This window comes from Melopsittacus undulatus, unplaced genomic scaffold (assembly GCF_012275295.1).
Source record: "Melopsittacus undulatus isolate bMelUnd1 unplaced genomic scaffold, bMelUnd1.mat.Z mat_scaffold_166_arrow_ctg1, whole genome shotgun sequence".
Lineage (NCBI taxonomy): Eukaryota > Metazoa > Chordata > Aves > Psittaciformes > Psittaculidae > Melopsittacus > Melopsittacus undulatus.
Genome location: NW_022994129.1, coordinates 84,017 through 101,430, shown reverse-complemented (window position 1 = coordinate 101,430; position 17,414 = coordinate 84,017). Strand labels below are relative to the sequence as shown.

General features: G+C 35.7%; 1 protein-coding gene across 1 annotated transcript; it reads left to right on the top strand.

The window, feature by feature from the left end:
- Positions 1-591: 591 nt before the first annotated feature.
- On the top strand, positions 592-17,213 carry LOC117438357 (calcium-activated potassium channel subunit alpha-1-like; the record flags this gene model as incomplete). The annotated part of the gene is made up of 5 exons (XM_034073903.1): positions 592-705; positions 3,935-4,065; positions 11,580-11,774; positions 13,288-13,406; positions 15,218-17,213. Coding segments are annotated over 5 exons (809 nt in total), but the record flags the coding sequence as incomplete, so codon positions are not given.
- Positions 17,214-17,414: the final 201 nt, after the last annotated feature.

The following is a 17,414-nucleotide window of genomic DNA, read 5'->3' as shown; positions in this document are numbered from 1 at the left end:
TATTATGGTACACCTGAAAAGAAAAAAAAGCCAACTATGTATGCGTTCTATTGCTCCTGGAAAACAGTTAGAAAATTTTAAATCCTGCATGTTGATTAAACCTACAACCTGCCAATAAAAGCAAGCTGTTCCTTGTGGTCATATTACTGTTTATAAACAATACTCTTTCTTTAAAATGTTAATTGAGGTTTAAGGAAAGGTGCTTGTTTCAGGATTATTTAAAATACTAATAGGACAAAATTAAACCACTCTAATAGTGAATTCTTTATTTTTTTGCTTATATTTAAGTAATCATCCATTTTGCATGTTTTGATACAAAGGCTACCTAGGATAATAAAATAAATTTCAGTTTTTCCATTAGCTACCAAATATCTTACAGTAGAAATGACCTGCGTATTTGTGAAGTATTATGCTTTGAAGAAATAATTGTTGAAAATTAAGTAAAGTTTGGTTTAAAATGAAAATTTTTTTGCTATACTTTTCTGGGGGAAAAAAAATACAGAGATAGAGAATTCTCTGTTGGTGGAGATATTTTTAATATAATTTGTCCTATGTAAATATTTTCCTTTTCTTTTTTTTTTTTTCATTTAGGCTTTACACCCCCTGGGATGGATAGGTCATCTCCAGACAACAGTCCAGTCCATGGCCTTTTACGTCAACCCTCCATTACAACAGGAGCCAACATCCCTATTATAACAGAGTTAGGTAAGGAAAGCTAGTGTTTACCCTTTCATGTGTATTCTGATACCTATTCCCACTTTTCTTGTTATGCAGTCTCAGGAAGGTTACCTATGCTGTATCTTATGTTGCTGTTTTCTCTTCTGATAACTGAATTACTCTCTCTAACAAAAGATTAGTAACAGTTGTTTCACTTTTGTTTGAATTAATGAAATATAGTTCTCTCATTCCTTTGGGTTTTCCTCCATTTTCCTAATAAACACTCTATCAGAGATGCTTTTTACATAGTGCAACAAATAAGCAGGGGTATTTGGGCTAAGGTTAGAAAAGAAAAAAAAACACAATAAGTATGAGCAGACATTTCCTGTGCATTTAATCAATAGTAAGAGGCCATTTGTTTATTTCTTCATGGTCCAGAACTGTTTAATCATGTGTAACCAAACTCTGTATAATAGCATGAGACATTTTACTCCTGAGAATACGATGATGGTAGGTAACCAGGCCTCTGATTTCCACTCTAGCTGTGGGTATTTATGTTGTCAAGTGGTGTGATGTGAAGTGCAGAAGCTGTTCTGTTTTTTCATGGCAAATACAAACTTGATTTGTGGGTCCTTTGTCCTTTTATTTTCTTTTTCAGTTTTATTTTTTTAGAGCCTTACCTGTCTTTTTTCCCTTACTTTATTCTCTTTCTGTACTTTCTTTTCCCCCTAAATACTTTACTTATTAGCTAAGCCTGGCAAACTTCTGCCTTTGGTTTCAATCAGTCAGGAAAAAAACAGTGGAACCCACATTCTAATGATAACTGAACTGGGTAAGGAGTGCCTTTTTCCTTCACATCACTGTCTTATTTTCTGTTGTTGTTCTTACTGTCATCAGCTTTCCTTTATTTATCTGGCTGTATCAGAGGGGCTTACCCTCATGGCACTGCTTTGAATGTGTTTTATTTGTGGTTCTGGTTGAAATTGACTGTCTTGGTTCTGGCCTTTCTTATGATTTTTTTTTTTCACGCAGCATCAGTAAACCTTTGATCCACACTCGTCTGACCTGCCGGCTGTTTCCATAGCACTTTCTCACCAATTCATTTTCTTTGGCCTGGGTCCCCACCTCCTGGGCCTTCCCTCCCCCTCCACCAATTTTTCTCTCCTTTTCTCTCTCTCTTTCTTTTTCTCTTTTTGTGACCTCAGCCTGTTGTCAGTTTGGTGGACATACCTTAGCAATTCCACAGGAAGTCCAAGAAGAAGTAAAAGATATCAGAACACACACCCGCAGCATCATATTTTCCCTTAAGCTATTTGTTCTTTTATTGTGGGAAGTGGCCTTTTCTCAGAAGCTCAAGTTTTGAAGCTGTAAAAAAGCAGACAAGCTTCTGTGTTGCTTCCTCTCAATAGAGAGAGCTCTCACCAGCTTTTGTGAGCAGTGTTTGATGAGCATTTCCTGTGACGCAGCACCATACGTTTGAGCCTACCTCACCTAGCCCAGAGATTTAAGTAGAAATCCTAGAGTGCTAACTTCCATCAGAAAGATAAAGATATTGAGGATACGATCTCACATGCAGAATTCCCATTAGATTTGTAGCAGCTTGGAAACTGATACCACTTATGGGTAGCAAGCTAGTGTCAAAGTCAGGTATTGGTATGCCAGATATAAGTGGAAAACAAATGCTACAATAGTGCCTACTGTCAACTAACACATTAAACTAAGGCACAGCCTCTTCAAAAAGTATGTTTTGAAATGATACATCAGGCTCTCAAATACTATTTTGCTCAAGAATTTGGAGAATAAATTGATAGCCATTGTACAAAGAAAGGAATATCATGGATATCAGTGTTTGCTACGATGAAATTCCCCCGACTTCTGGGGCAGAACAATTCTCCATTTACAATGCTGAAGTGTTATGATTTTATGGTTACATCAGGGAGTGGGAAGGCAGGAATTTTAAATCCTACTTCAGCTCAGGTGCTGACTAAATGATCATGGCCAAGTACTGTCTCAGTAGTGCTCTAAATGGAAACTAACAATTCTCATCTCCATTAGGCAGCCATTTCTGAGACTTTATCTATAGTTACTCATGTTTTGTAAGCTAAGCACAGTAATATATACAGGTTGGAAAAGGAGTGGATAGAAAATTAAACTATATAGGAAGGAAGATCTGAATAGAAGGCAAAAGGATTTCTACCCTAAGAAGTCCAGAGCTGAAACCAGATCAAATTAAAGGCAGCTCTCATGCTGTTTTCAAAGTTCACTGTCTGGTTCAGGAGATGTGTTCACATGGGAATCAGAACACAGTCAACATGTGCAGTTTCAAATGCTGAAAAAGTTTTTAATTTGCTTTCTTTGCATGGAACTGAAATTAATTTGTCATTTAATAAGTTAAAGGATATTTTAATGGCATAACTAAGCAGTCTGTGCTTTCATGTCTGAGGAGGACTAATATGGAAATTAAGTATTAAATGAAATATAATACACTTGATACAATGGTATCAAGGAAACAACTGTTTGCAGTGGAATGAGACGGAGACAGAGCTTAACTGTGATAGTGAAATGCCAGAGCAAGTCTAAATGACAAAATATACTTTATTTGGGCTTTTTCTTTAAAACAGCCTGATGTAGATTCACACGGGTTAATGCAGAATTTGTGGCTTGGGAGCTGAAGTTATGGAGACAAATATTTGAACAAAAGGCAGTGCTGCAAGAAAATAGCTGAAGTATTGCTCATTCATTCAGATAGATGCATGTTAACAGGACAGTTTATCCTCTTTTGAGCTGTAAGTGCATTAACACCACCCCAGTAAGAATCACAGCAGCATATTTAGCAGGTGCCTGTGGGCTATATCAGAGTTTTACAGACAGCCTTTATTTTACAATGGGGTTCTTACTTGGTATCTTGTGATAACATTTCATTGTACATGTATACAGCCTTAGCCACTGTATTCAACCAACACGAAGATTGTCTCAATATATAAAATATCATGTATCTCATCTTGAGCGCAGGCAGTTGGTGCCACGAAGCTACTTTTACGGCAGAGGTAGTCACTTCCTAAGAACAAGAGAGTCACTTCTTACAAGGAAGATAATAACAGATTTTTAAATGCACATTTTCACATCCATCTTGATTTCATTTTCAGTGACGTCAAAGACACAAGTCTGTGTTTCCAGACATATGCTGTTTCTTTTTCTTTCTGACTGTGTAATGTGTAAGCTCACATGCTGGTGACCCAGAAGCACCTTTTGATTTGATTTCTATTATTATTTTCAGTAAATGATTCAAATGTTCAGTTCTTGGACCAAGATGATGATGATGATCCAGACACAGAACTGTATCTCACGCAGCCATTTGCATGTGGAACCGCATTTGCTGTCAGTGTATTGGACTCTCTCATGAGCGCAGTAAGCAAACAAAACCTTTTTCATTCCCTTATATCAGACTTACTGTGAAAGAATATGAAAGTGTAGTCCCTATTCCACTGGTTATCAGGAAAAGACACTTAGATGTCAAGAGGATTTCAGAGCCTAAACTTGGCTATTTTTTGGTTGGACACAGAGACCTTAGAACAACTGAGGTATATAAGAAGAACATGAGTCCACAATTTTAAAATCAGAAAGTCTCATTATCAGGCTATAGAGTATAATATTTTCCAAAAAATGTTGTCTCTTCCTTCTGAGAACCAGACCCAATTTCAGTGTTTCAGTCTCTATTCTTACCATTTATGTCAGACAGCATCAACCATGTTTTAAGCTTTTAATTTCCTGTAGCCATGAGCAATGTTGTGAGTATGGGCACTGGGAGACAGTGATAGAACTTTATGAAAGCCATTGTACACATCACATGAACTCTACTTGTGTGAAGAGAGGTTATCTATCTTTTTGACATGAGTTGTCTTGTGAATCAAAATGTAACTGCATGACAGAAACTGCAGATGGTGGCCTTTGATTACATTTACATTAGGCTTTTTTGGTTTGCAGCCATAGTACAGTTTCAAAGCAAATGCCTCAGTCGTACTCCTTTTCATCTTCCCTTGCTTCATACTGGTTAAGTTTTCAAACCAGTCTTGTGCAGTGCTAGATGCAGCAAGAACATAGTCTTCTAAAAATCTGAGCATAGGCTCCCCAAGGAATAATATTCTATGGTGTTGGGAATCATCTGCTGTAAACCCCGTACAGTATTAGAAGTGAGCAAACAGATTTCCTTGAAGGAGCAAAGTCTGGCCTTCACCTAAATTCATAATGAAGCTTTTTGCTTTTAAGAAAAAAATATAGTGATCTTTATTATTTAATATTAATATTTCATATTTATGTATCTGTATTTTATACATCTATTCCCTGCTTTTTACTCACATGTTCTATCTACAGATGAATAGTATCTGTCTACACTGATGAATGTTTATTCCAATGCAGTCTAGAATTTGCAATGAACTCCAGAAATACTTTTTATTATAATGTTATTTAATCATAGAATCATAGAATAGTTAGGGTTGGAAAGGACCTTAAGATCTTGCCACATTTTGCATCCATGGCAAATTCAGGAAGCCTAAGCAAGAACACTTCCCTTACCTTCTCTAATTAGAATCTCTCTATATAAAATATTTAGCATTTTTACATTATAAATGGGAATATTTTAACATGTTCCAAATTGTTAAAATGAAAGTTGTTTATCTACTCACACTACTAACTAAATTAATGTCCCTGAATGAATAGTTCAGTAGGGCATTCCCAGAATCTTGGAAAAAGTAAGGCTAATTCTTCTGATTGCCACTGGCATCACCACAAAAAGAGCAAAATGTTGTGGACACCATTGCTTTGTTGTGCAAGGGTATTATGTAAATAGTAGTGAGGCAATAAGAAATATGTAGAAAATGTCTTCAAAAATTTTTTTACTTGGAGCTCATCACACGATCGTCACAATATTTTTAGGTTTTGCTTGCTTTTGTTAACTTTTAGTTTTTGACACCATGCCCCTCTACATCTGCAATTCCTTTCTTCAACAGTCTTTTTTTCAAACATTTTCACATCTAAGTGGTCATATTATGTGTCAGGGGCAGTACAGCCTGAAGCCAGAGAACTAAATGTGGTAACAAGAGGAGAAAATTCTAACTTAGAAGAAGTACTAATCAAGAAGACAAGCCAAGGATGCAGTCAGTTAGTATTGTTCACCAGTTTGTCTTTCACCGCTTCGCTGATCGGTGGCAGTGTTATTTTCTCTTTCATTCCTCAAAGGCCTAGTAGAGTTGGAAAAGTACAATTCTTCCTGACCCTTCAGAAAGTGTAAGATGTGTGAAATGTTTTCCCTTTACTATCCCTACTCTCATAGGAATGGTGTATTCTCCTTTCACTTCTTCTCCAAAGAAAAGTGTTTTTCACACAAACTAATCTACTTGCACTATTTTACCTCTTTTTTTAATTATTCTTTTCTTTTTATTCTTTTTTTTTTTAAATTTCCTAGCCTACTCTTGTTTTTAGGGACCAGCTTCTATTTATCCTTCCTGATTTAGAGCCAGTACTGGCAAACTGAGCCCAAATCCTAACTAAATTGTGAGATTTGCAGTCATGCTTTCATTCTATTAATTGTGCAGACGTGAAGACTGTAGGCATGGTCCATGTTTTAGGCATGGCAGTGGCTACTGTTAAATAGCACCAGCTAATCATTATATTTTTGAAGAGATGTCTACTAGCATCAGGGACATGAATGATATATTAATATTTGTTTTCTCATAGCGTACTCAAACCTTTCTACTCCTTAAAAGCAAAGCACATTCTCATTACCAAATTAAATGGGACTAAAAAGTATGGCTTTGGAAGCTTTTTTTTAGATAATATGGGTGTTTATAAAAGGTTTATCTTCAGCTGTAAGAAAGCTACATTACGTAGGATAGCTTAAGAGAAGTAAATTTTTGAGAAGTACTTTTTCCTTTTCTGGGTCTTGTTAAGGTAGTTATTCGAGAAAATCCTGTGCATGCAAGGAAACCAGTTTTATCAACACAGTACCTTCAAAGGTTTGAACAGTTGGCCGGAGAGCCAAAGATTTTCTGTTATTCCTTTTGGCACTGAGGCTATGAGAACCATAGAAGTTCTGGCAGGTTGGCATCCCTCCCATGCATACTGCTGATAATAAACTTGATATACTGTTGGAGTGGTGCTGTTAGAGGCAAAGATCTCCAGAAATGGATTATACCATTTAGCATCCCATATCCTAGAATTTATTTTCTTGTGCTAGAACTTTAGGACTTAATTTTTGTTCTATAATACTAAATGCTATTTTTTCTTCATAGCACAGAATAGAAGACAAAGTTAAAACAGTTAGTTCAAAATAACTTTTCAGTATACACATTACTCAAGAGTTCTCCCTCAGGGATCCTTACAGTCTTATTTGTACATAAAAGAAACTGTTCTAATCACTGATATAGACATTTTGAAACAAGACTATTTTTTATGCAAGCTGGTTAAGGGGAATAACAAGAAGCATCTTTGTAACCTAAAGTGTCCCAAATTTCTTTAACGCTTGAACAGTATCTTGAGAATCAATGGATTTTCAAACTGTGAAATGCTGTTATTTATTTTCTGCTGTTGATTCTGTCTCAAATGCTGTTTTGTTATTGGTATAAGCTAGCAATGTTAGTTCAGTTGTCCATCAGGTTTGGATATAAATCATTCATTCAGCAGAATTCCTCCAACTGTAAAAGAAAATCAAGTTACATTATTTGTTTGAAAGTAATGTAAAAACCAAATGTACTGGAGGAGGTTTCTTCCTAAAAGAAAACCATAAAAAACCTCAGTAGAAACACAAGAAAAAATGGCAAATATGACTTGGAAAATGATAATTTTAAAGTAATTCTAAATGAAAGGCAAAGTGCTATTAAAGCAATGTTATTAAAAGATGTGCTAATTTTCAGTTAAATTTTCTGCAAAAGACCAATAAGTTTAAAAGACTTGACAGCGTTAACTGCAAAACATAAGCACTCTGATAATTATACTTTAAAAAATGATTGAACAAATGGGAAAGCATGCCGGAAACATTTGAAAGAGCTGTGCTACAATTCTGGAGCATGGGCTAGGTGGCAGTGCTAGCTCAAATATCTGTATCAGAATTTCCTTTCTATTTGCCCAGTTTCAGTGTCTATGATGCATTTCCTTTTTTCTGTGTTTAGACAATGCTTATTTCACATTCTTATACAGGATGCCGATCATAGTGATGTCATACAGATGTCCAGTGTTGGACTCAGTTAATGGCAGCATCAAACAAGTATTTCTTCAGTTATGATTTTACAGTCAACAAAAGGGATTTACTACCATCACTGGAAAGTGTCTTGTTACTTTAAGTACAGCAGCACCTTTCCAAAGACATTCTGTAGATCAGCTTCTTACAAGTACTGGCATATCCAGGCCATGTACCATCCCAGAGAGCAAGTAGAAGATCACTCTCAAATTAATTTCAGTGTATTATTATTCTAAAGGTAATGGATATCAACTAATTCTGCTTTTCAGTGTTCTCCAGTTCCAAACTGGCAAGAGGTAATGAGAGGAGTCTGATTTTTGTGACAGTCGAAATTATGGATAGCTGAATTTTTCCTGGGAAGTGTATTAGTACAGGAGGAAGCAATCCTATTCAGCAGAAGGTGTCAAGTTACAGCTTTCTAATTCACCCATCCTTTCTTGCTTATGGTTGGATGTTTTCTGATCTGTTGCAATGCCAGAGCAGTCTGTCCTGAAAGTTGGAGTCTTTTCACTCATAGATGGCAAAACCCAAAAAAACATAATTTGGCTGTGCTCACTCATCAGTGGTGACATCCACATCAGTCATGGTGTGAAACTCAAATGAAACCATTGTTCCAAGATAAATGTTGCATCCTTTGCTAATAATTGTTTCAGCTTTGCCTTAACATTTGTCTAGCAGTGGGAAGCCTTTCTTCAGTGACAGCATTCAGTTCTGTCAACAATAGACCTGATTCTTTTCTCATTTCCATGAGTTTTATAGTAGTGTATGGCTCCCAGAGTTATTCCTGGTTGGCACATAAGTCAGAATTGGGCCCATTATGTCTTAATTACACTGGGATTTGAGGAAGGGGGTATTTTTATTATATTTGTATTAATGATTTTGTGACAGGTGCCTGACTTGATACATTATTTTACTGCTGATTTCATTTCTTGGTTTAATATGAGATCTGTAGTAAAATGAGCAATATGGCCACAGTATAATTTTTTAGTAGATCATGCTCTATGGAGCTACAACTGAATTTATAAGGGGTGATTGTGAACTTGCATAGCACAAAATTCAGATGAACTATGAGTATATGTGTTTATATCTTGGATTCTGGCTATAGTTGCTATAATTTGAATTACAGAATAAAGAGTTGGAAAACTGAATGCTGGCCTAATGATACCTCCTAACGAGTAATAAAATTCTTAGTACTATTTTAGTCTTTTGCCTGTTTTACCAAACAGTGCAAGTCAGCAGTTTATAAAAACAGGCTATTTTGTATGAACCAGCATCCATCAGTCTTAGAGCAGGTGAATATTTCTTCCATAGTCATTGCAAACCAGTCTTGAAAAATCTACCAGTAAAGATACGCTCTACCTTTTTATTCATGTTCTTCTATCTTAAAGATGTAAAACTGAAAAGAGCTTTTTTGAATAATTATTATTTGAATAATATCACTACTCAGAGAAGAAAAAGAAACAAAAGTACTGAATAAAACAGTGGGGAAGTCATGATAAAAGAGACTATTGCATAAAATGGTATGCTTTTGTGAAGGTGTGTGCTTTAAGTAAGTGCCATATACAATATGTTGAAGCATATTTTGACTAAAAGGGCTCCTCCAGCTTTTAGAGTTGCAGTGCCTCCAAGATCTAGATCTGGCAGAATTTGGCTTTATATCCATGAAACTGATGTGAAGCAACATTATTGCCTAAGTGCAGGAGCAAAGGAATTGTGCTAATTATTTTAGTTCTGAGTGGTATATAGCATACACTGACAAAGACTAAGAAAACAAACTAAACTTAATGCCAATATTGTTTTTTATTCTGAGTACTTCCATGTTGGAAAAGTATAGCACAGTGAGAAGTGTTGTCAAAGAGGGCAACTGATTCTCACCTGAGGGACGTCAAGTAATTGAAGAATAAACAATCATGACTGAATGTCTTCTCTCTCTCACTGTGGCCATTCCTGTTAAACGTCATGTAATCACTCCAGACTTACATTCCTGCAAGGGGTCACATTGATTTTTCTATATGTTAAGAAAGGTTTGAGTATTGCACTTGAATTGTTACACAGTGCATTCAGAAATGGAAGAGCTGATTTGAGATTAGCTGGTGTTTTAGACTAACTGAATCTTCCTGAACACCTGCTGATGTCAGACAACTCTTTACGCTACGCTTTGTATTTAAAATATATAGTGCCTTACCGAAAGTAATCTAAAATAAATGGAATTGATGAGATGCAAATATTTGCTTTAGGGCATGTATAAAAATACCAGTAGGTTCCTCTAATTTGAATTTAGTCAACAAGTGAATGGCATATATGTAAATAAGGAGAAAAGCTTGAAGTTATGAAACTTAAATTTAACAGTGAAAAACATTGCTAACCTTCTTATCTGTCATCTCAAGTAAACAATAGAACTAGTTTCATTATACAAAGGAAGAATATCAAAGTAACATGGATGGGAAGCCAGTTCTGCTTTTTGATCTCAGAATAAAATATTTCAACCTGTACCTTAGTTTACCCATGTATTGAATACAATTACTTTACATGGACAGAAGAATTAATTTAATGAAAAGTGTTATTTAAAAAGTATTATCTTTGGAAAACAAGTGCTGTTTGAAAATTCCTTATTCATTTTTACTTGATTGGATATACAGACATTTGTTCCAATTCCTAAATTCAACAAAAGTCATAAATCTAGTAATGGAATCCACAACTCCAGTAACGCCAACCCTGTGTACTTTACAGTGAGTTCATTTTCTTCTCACGTGTCCCTCATGCTTGCAAAGCTTCTGAAAACAGACATTAATAACATTGTAAGTGATGGTGTCTCCTTTTTTTGTTCATTTTTGAATGAACAACTACAAAAAAGGGTATTTTTTGCCCAGTACATTACATTGCAGATATTTAACTGAGTATTTCTGACTATACCAGTATACTTTTAAGTGAACTTGAAAGTCATTCATCTGGCATTAAATTAATATTTAAAATACCCATTGTTTGCATGACAGACCAGCAATGCTACGGATGCTGGCAAAATGTCAGTGTGGAGTAAATCTTCCCTAATAAACCACACTTACCCTATACCCTAGAGTTTTTTAAAAGGACCACCAGGATCCCAGACTCATCGTACATGTATCTGGGATGAACTCAAGATGTTTAATTGATACATGCTTATGTCTGAACACTGTCAAGTCTTGTAATAAGATGTTTAGTACAATACATTGTTAGACTGCTAGAGTCCAGCCACAGTAATAAGTAATGACATTTGCAGCACAAAGGCAGCTCCCCAACGAATTGGTGACAAGAGTAAAAAGGCAATCTAGTCTGTGTAAGCTTTAAATGTGGTCTGAATTTTACAATTACATGTCCTAAAGCCCATTATTAGACACGAAGGCAATGAGAAGGAAAGCAGTCATTGCATCACTACTAACACCAATTATAGGAAACATAAATCATTCAAATTTTTGTACTTTAATAAAAATCAGCCTGAATTGGTATTTAAAAGGAAGGATCTAGTATAGGAGCCTAATGGGATAGAAGAAAATAGAGTAATTGGAGTCTGCTGTCTTTTCACTTTCTGTATAAAATTATTTGAAGAGACAGCCAAGAACTTTAAACAGCAGAAACACAGAAAAGTTGTAATTTGGATGTCTTCAGTTGTGACTTTAATGGTGTTTGCTTAAAGAGCTTTCTTTTATCTCTGCAGACATACTTCAATGACAATATCCTCACACTGATACGGACATTGGTAACAGGAGGAGCCACACCAGAGCTGGAAGCACTGATTGCTGAGGAAAATGCATTGAGAGGAGGTTACAGCACGCCCCAGACACTTGCAAACAGGGACAGGTGTCGAGTTGCTCAGTTGGCTTTGTATGATGGGCCATTTGCAGACCTAGGGGTAAGATCACAAGGGAAATGTAGGACCAAGGCTGGTCTACAATCTATTTGTATTCTCTCAGAGTGAATTAAGAATCTATCTTAATTAGTGTATAATTTCTATTATTTAATTTAATAGAGCCCAGCTTTGCTCTTATGCTTTTTGAGAAGCTATATGACTTCCCAGACTCCCTGCCTGGATTTTTCCTGCAGAAAATCCTATGGCTCTTAGTTGTCAGCTAGAAATAGATGAGCTGACTTAGAACAGAATCATATAGAGTCTTATGATTTAGATGATGTAACCATTCTAACAGTAATCTGTTGTAAACATGAATAATATCGATACCTATGTTGAGTTTTGTTGAGTTTCTGGATGAAGTAGCATTCTTGCAAAATCCTTTTTTTTTTTTTTTTTGCATTTTGACTCCATTATCCTAAGACTGAAATAAACAAAAAAAAACCACCCAAACCCAAACCAAACCAATAAACAAACCATCTTTAAAAAACAGTGTATTGGCATAAAGAGGTGTGTGGAAATGTTTTCTGGACCAAATCTTGTAATCTTGAGTCAAATCCCAAAGCACTCACTTCACTTTGATGGTGATGCAGGATTTGATATTTCTTAAATTAACCTTGTATTCACCGTTTCTGTTCAAAATGAATGGAGTGACCTTCTTCATAGAAATGACAGCAAATTCAGTTTAAGGATTAGGGGTGATAAGGATACACAGAAGTAAAAAACCTTTCAGTTCATGTAGAAGTCCATTCATAGCTGAGACTAACAGCTCATCAGAACACTTGGGCAGCAGTGTTATGTTTTCACAAATAAAGCAATGCCAGTCTTTCAAATACTGTTTTGCCAGGGCCTCAACTGCACTACATTGGTGAAGGCAGAATGCAGTAACACTTACTACTACTTAAGAATTAGTATTTTAAATATACAAACTATGAAATCTGATTTTTTTCCTAATTAAAACATTTTAGGCTATTTGTGAAATATGACATAAATTTCATCATTATTTCACAGTGGGAGATGTATTATTTCCCTTTTAACTCCTCAGAACTCTAATTTCTGTTGTGCTCCCCAACAAATTTATTTGTCTAGATGACAGTATGGCTACTACCAAAAAAAGGGTAGAAAATACTAAAAAATCTTAATGCCATATTTAATTTAATTTGTAGAATATGCATTGTTTGGTACCAAAATTTGTATTTCCAGCCTAAACCAAACCACTCACTCTTCCCAATTTATGATCATTTCATGGACCAAGGATCTCCAAAATAATGATCACTTTACATCACTACTTATTTGAAATAAAACATTTTAGATTACTCATTTTCCTGAGTAAAAGGTTCTCATTCGTGACAAACAGCGGACTCTCTATACATTGTCCGTATATATATATATATATATATATATATATATAGTACAGACTTATACTGAAAATCTTGTTCCCTGGCATTGTGTTAACAAAGAAAAATGAAAAAAAACCAATGTTGTTTTCTTTTTTTTTCCTCTCCTTGTTTTCTCCTAGGATGGAGGTTGTTATGGAGATCTATTTTGTAAAGCATTGAAAACATACAATATGCTTTGCTTTGGAATTTATCGATTAAGGGATGCACATCTAAGTACTCCCAGCCAATGCACTAAACGGTAAGTCTAGTCTTTCAGAACATCTCTGCTTCACTGTTCTTCAGTCTTCGAGTGAGGAAGATCCCAGTGCCTGTAATAAATCTAAAAAAGAGCTTTCTCTATTTTTTACATAACTTTGCCACAAAAGCTAACTCTTCGATGATTTAATGGTGACTCCTCAGCTGAGCTTAAGAGCTCAGTTTAAGCTTAAACCAGCTTTAGGCTGGCTATCATAGCATATGTTTTCAGCTAATTTTAACAAAAAAATTTTAAAGCAAATTTTCAGAACATCTATTGCTCTGTCTTGTTTGATTTATGATGCTATGCACTGCTTGCATAGAAGGGAAGAACTTCAGTTTGCTTATCTAATCAGCTGTAAGTTACTTGATGAGAGTTTAGATTCTAGTAGCTAGACTTTCTTTTTTTAATGCTCAAAAAATACTCTAGTGGGTTTCCCCTTGGTACTGTCTGTATCTGATCATTTCTTCCAGTAAATGGAAACCTTTCTCTTGCTAGGCTGTATTTTCACTTTGGTAGCACCAAGGCTGACCTCAGTGCTTTTAATAGAGCAGACACATTTGCATTTTTCAGACTGGAGGCTATTTAGCAGCTTACTTGAAATGTGTCTTAATTAAGTGCCCCCTAGAAATACACACGCAGACCCATACCAGGACTATCACAAATCTACCATCTGTTGCTGTTTCATTCTCTACAAAAAACATAATTATTGGGTGAACATGGCAATAAACAACCCTGCAGCCTACCAGATCGGTTTCTTCTGTGAGGATTTGGACAAATTGGGTAGAAAAAATTATTTTCGGGTTAGATTTACACTCTACTTTCTATATTTGGGATTATTTGTTGGATTAATAAGTGACTTCTGTCCTTGAGGCAGCTAAGCAGATTTCTCACCAGCACTGAATTAATTTGAAGAGAAGTTGTGAGGTTTGTGAACAATTTTGAGTCATTTCTTGCTGGGACAGAAAATGCCCATTGGCTTCTTCAGATATGTTTTTCACATGCATGAAAACATTTAGCAGCAGTGTCCATAAACCTTTCTTATCCTCAAAGGGAGTTAGTTGGAGGTGGGCATTCTTGAAATAGATGGTTTTTATTTCAGGCTTGGCAATAGTTAACAATGCTGGATTCTTGGATGTGTAGATTTCTCTTTATAAGTGCTTTTTGAGGTCATGAATGTACACGTTGAATGAATGAACAAAATTAAACTTACCGCAATTTTTCTGATATATTTTACTGAATTTCTTTTATATACAGTCACAGTCCAAACAAATAATTATATCCTTTGCTCTACTGTCAGTATTTAATTATTAAATATCTAGTAAATATGTATTTCAGTATAACTGCCTCCCTTTTCTTATTTTAAATACCATTCTTTTAAATACCATTGCTGGTGGATATGTTACTGGTTTTTGTCAATACGTAAATCTGTTTGCTACAGACATTGCATTATGGTGCAACTACTGAAAGAAAGGTGATTTGTATGGTGTCTTCTCTGAAAAATCATGACATGATTCACTTGAAGAAAGAACATTGTACTCAGACATTATGTCTGTGCAACAGGAAACATACAAAAAGAGATATTTGACATAAGAAGGTCTTAAATAATAATGAGTATTGTGTGAACTGAAATTAGGTACACACTAATTTCTGAAGGAAACAGAAATGCAAAAATCTGGGTAAATGTTCATGAGATAACTTCAGAAGATTTTTTTTATTACAAATATAAATATGTTTTCTCTCTCTTTTTTTCCTTTCTTTTTTTCCTTTCTTTCTTTTTTTCTTTCTTTTTCTCTTTCTTCCTTTCTTTACAGTTATGTTATCACAAACCCGCCATATGAATTTGAGCTTGTGCCGACAGACTTGATCTTCTGTTTGATGCAATTTGACCACAATGCTGGCCAGTCTCGGGCCAGTCTTTCTCATTCCTCCCATTCCTCCTATTCTTCCAGCAAGAAGAGCTCATCAGTTCACTCCATCCCATCAACAGCAAACCGACCGAATCGCACCAAGACCAGGGATTCACGGGAAAAACAGAAGTATGTGCAGGAAGATAGACTTTGATACGTGTACCTGCTCCCACTGTGTGTGAAACTTGCATTCACCACCCATTCTCCCCAGTTAATGTTTCCAGCAGTAATGTTCCCCATTTTCCCATGGAGTTCTCCCCTTTTTGTACACATATTTTGCATATGTATGACAGTGTGCATGTGATTGTCATTTTTATTTCACCACCATAAAACCCTTAAGCACAACAGCAACAAAGCAGACGGACCAAAAGTTATTTATGATGCTAGGGGAGAAAAAAATTTCTAAACCCATAGGCACACTGAAAACATAAATAACTCACTGCAGTTACTCTACATATGAGAAAATAGAGTGTATTTAACATGAACACTTGCTCTTGGTGTCAGAGTCACACAAAGAAAGTAATTTAGTGCAGAAGTGTTGATGTATGTTTCAGTAGGTTTTTTTATATTCATATTTACAGGAGTTGCTAAATTTATTTAAAGCTTATAAAACTAACCCATTGGGAAAAGAAAAATCCCTACTGACTTTTCACTCTTAAAGCTTATATTGTATAGGGCTTACACTCGTATAGATAATTGCTACGCACCTGCTTTATACAGAAGCAACATCAGGGACTTTCCTGCTTATTTAAGGACTTTCTCTAAAATAGTAGCCTTTTGGAGATAGCGTCTTTTCCCTTTAACACTGAAATTGTCTGGTCATGGAGTTGTAAAACTCCAATGGTTTAATTTAAGTTTAGAAAGAATCTAATTGCATATTAAATTATTATTCTGTCTATTTATACTGCCACATGAATAGCTATATTTTCTTTCACTTTTGACATTTAGGATAAAAAGCCATATGTATCATAAATATTGGATGTAAGTCATTAAAAACTGCCTTCCTGGGACTTTTACGTCTTTAAAAGGTGAATTAGTCACCTTATGTACAGAATAAATAATGTTCAGAAAAGAGCAAGCATTTTTCTATGCTTAAGTATCAGATCTCAAGTGACTTTGTTCCTTTCCCCAGATGGTAGTTTAACTTTTCCAAGATAGAGTGGTGATATAAATCTTCCAACAAGAGTCCTAATATGTGAAGAACCTCTAGAAATCCTGCTCCATGTTCTAGCTGGTTCATTTCAACAGGTGCATGCCAGTACGGAGGAAGACAGGGGAAGACAACTGAGTGCCTTTAAGGTCTTTCCCATTTGGGAAGAAAAATCACTGTGTCCTAGAGAGCTAATGAGCAAAGCAAGCGGGCTGGGGAGGAAATATTTGCTGTGCTGAGGCATCATGTTCTAGACACTTGCTAGAATTTGGTTCTTGCAGATTCTCTGCAATGACACACCTAGACAAACAAAAACTGTGGCAGGGAATTAAATTCAGTAGTGAACAGGAACCTATTCTAGATAAGCATAGAAATGATACTTCAAGCTTGTTTTTAGAATTTCAAATTCCAGCCTTCTGAAATACAGAACTGTGTCTAGCTGGTATGAAGAGTTTCCCAGGGTAGGGAGGCCAGAAACATGTGCCACATTCCCCGGCCACCCAGCAAGAAAGCATGCAGACAGGGAATAAATACTTGGATGTGGGCATGATTAGCATTTTAACTGCCAACCCAGACAAGGTGCTTTTATGGTTAGTGTTGTTTTCTACCCTTCCCTTCCCAAGCATGATAATTCTGAAGATTTGCTTGCTGTGTGAATTGACAATGAAGCCAAGCACTTTTACTGACAAAACCTGGAACCATATTAAGTGGGCTGCAGAGAGCACCACTGTGCAGTGTTAAGCATAATGATTGGAGTACAGTATGTATGTGTGCATTCAAATGCAGCTGTATATCCTATCAATGAACTACATTGCAAATTATGGATGCTCCCCCCACAAATGAGTCTATTACAGTTGCTCTTCACCCTAAAGACAAATTCATGTATTTCTTTTCTCAAAGAAAGTTACCATGTTTTGCCCTGAGAATATTTATTATTACAAGGATGTGCCA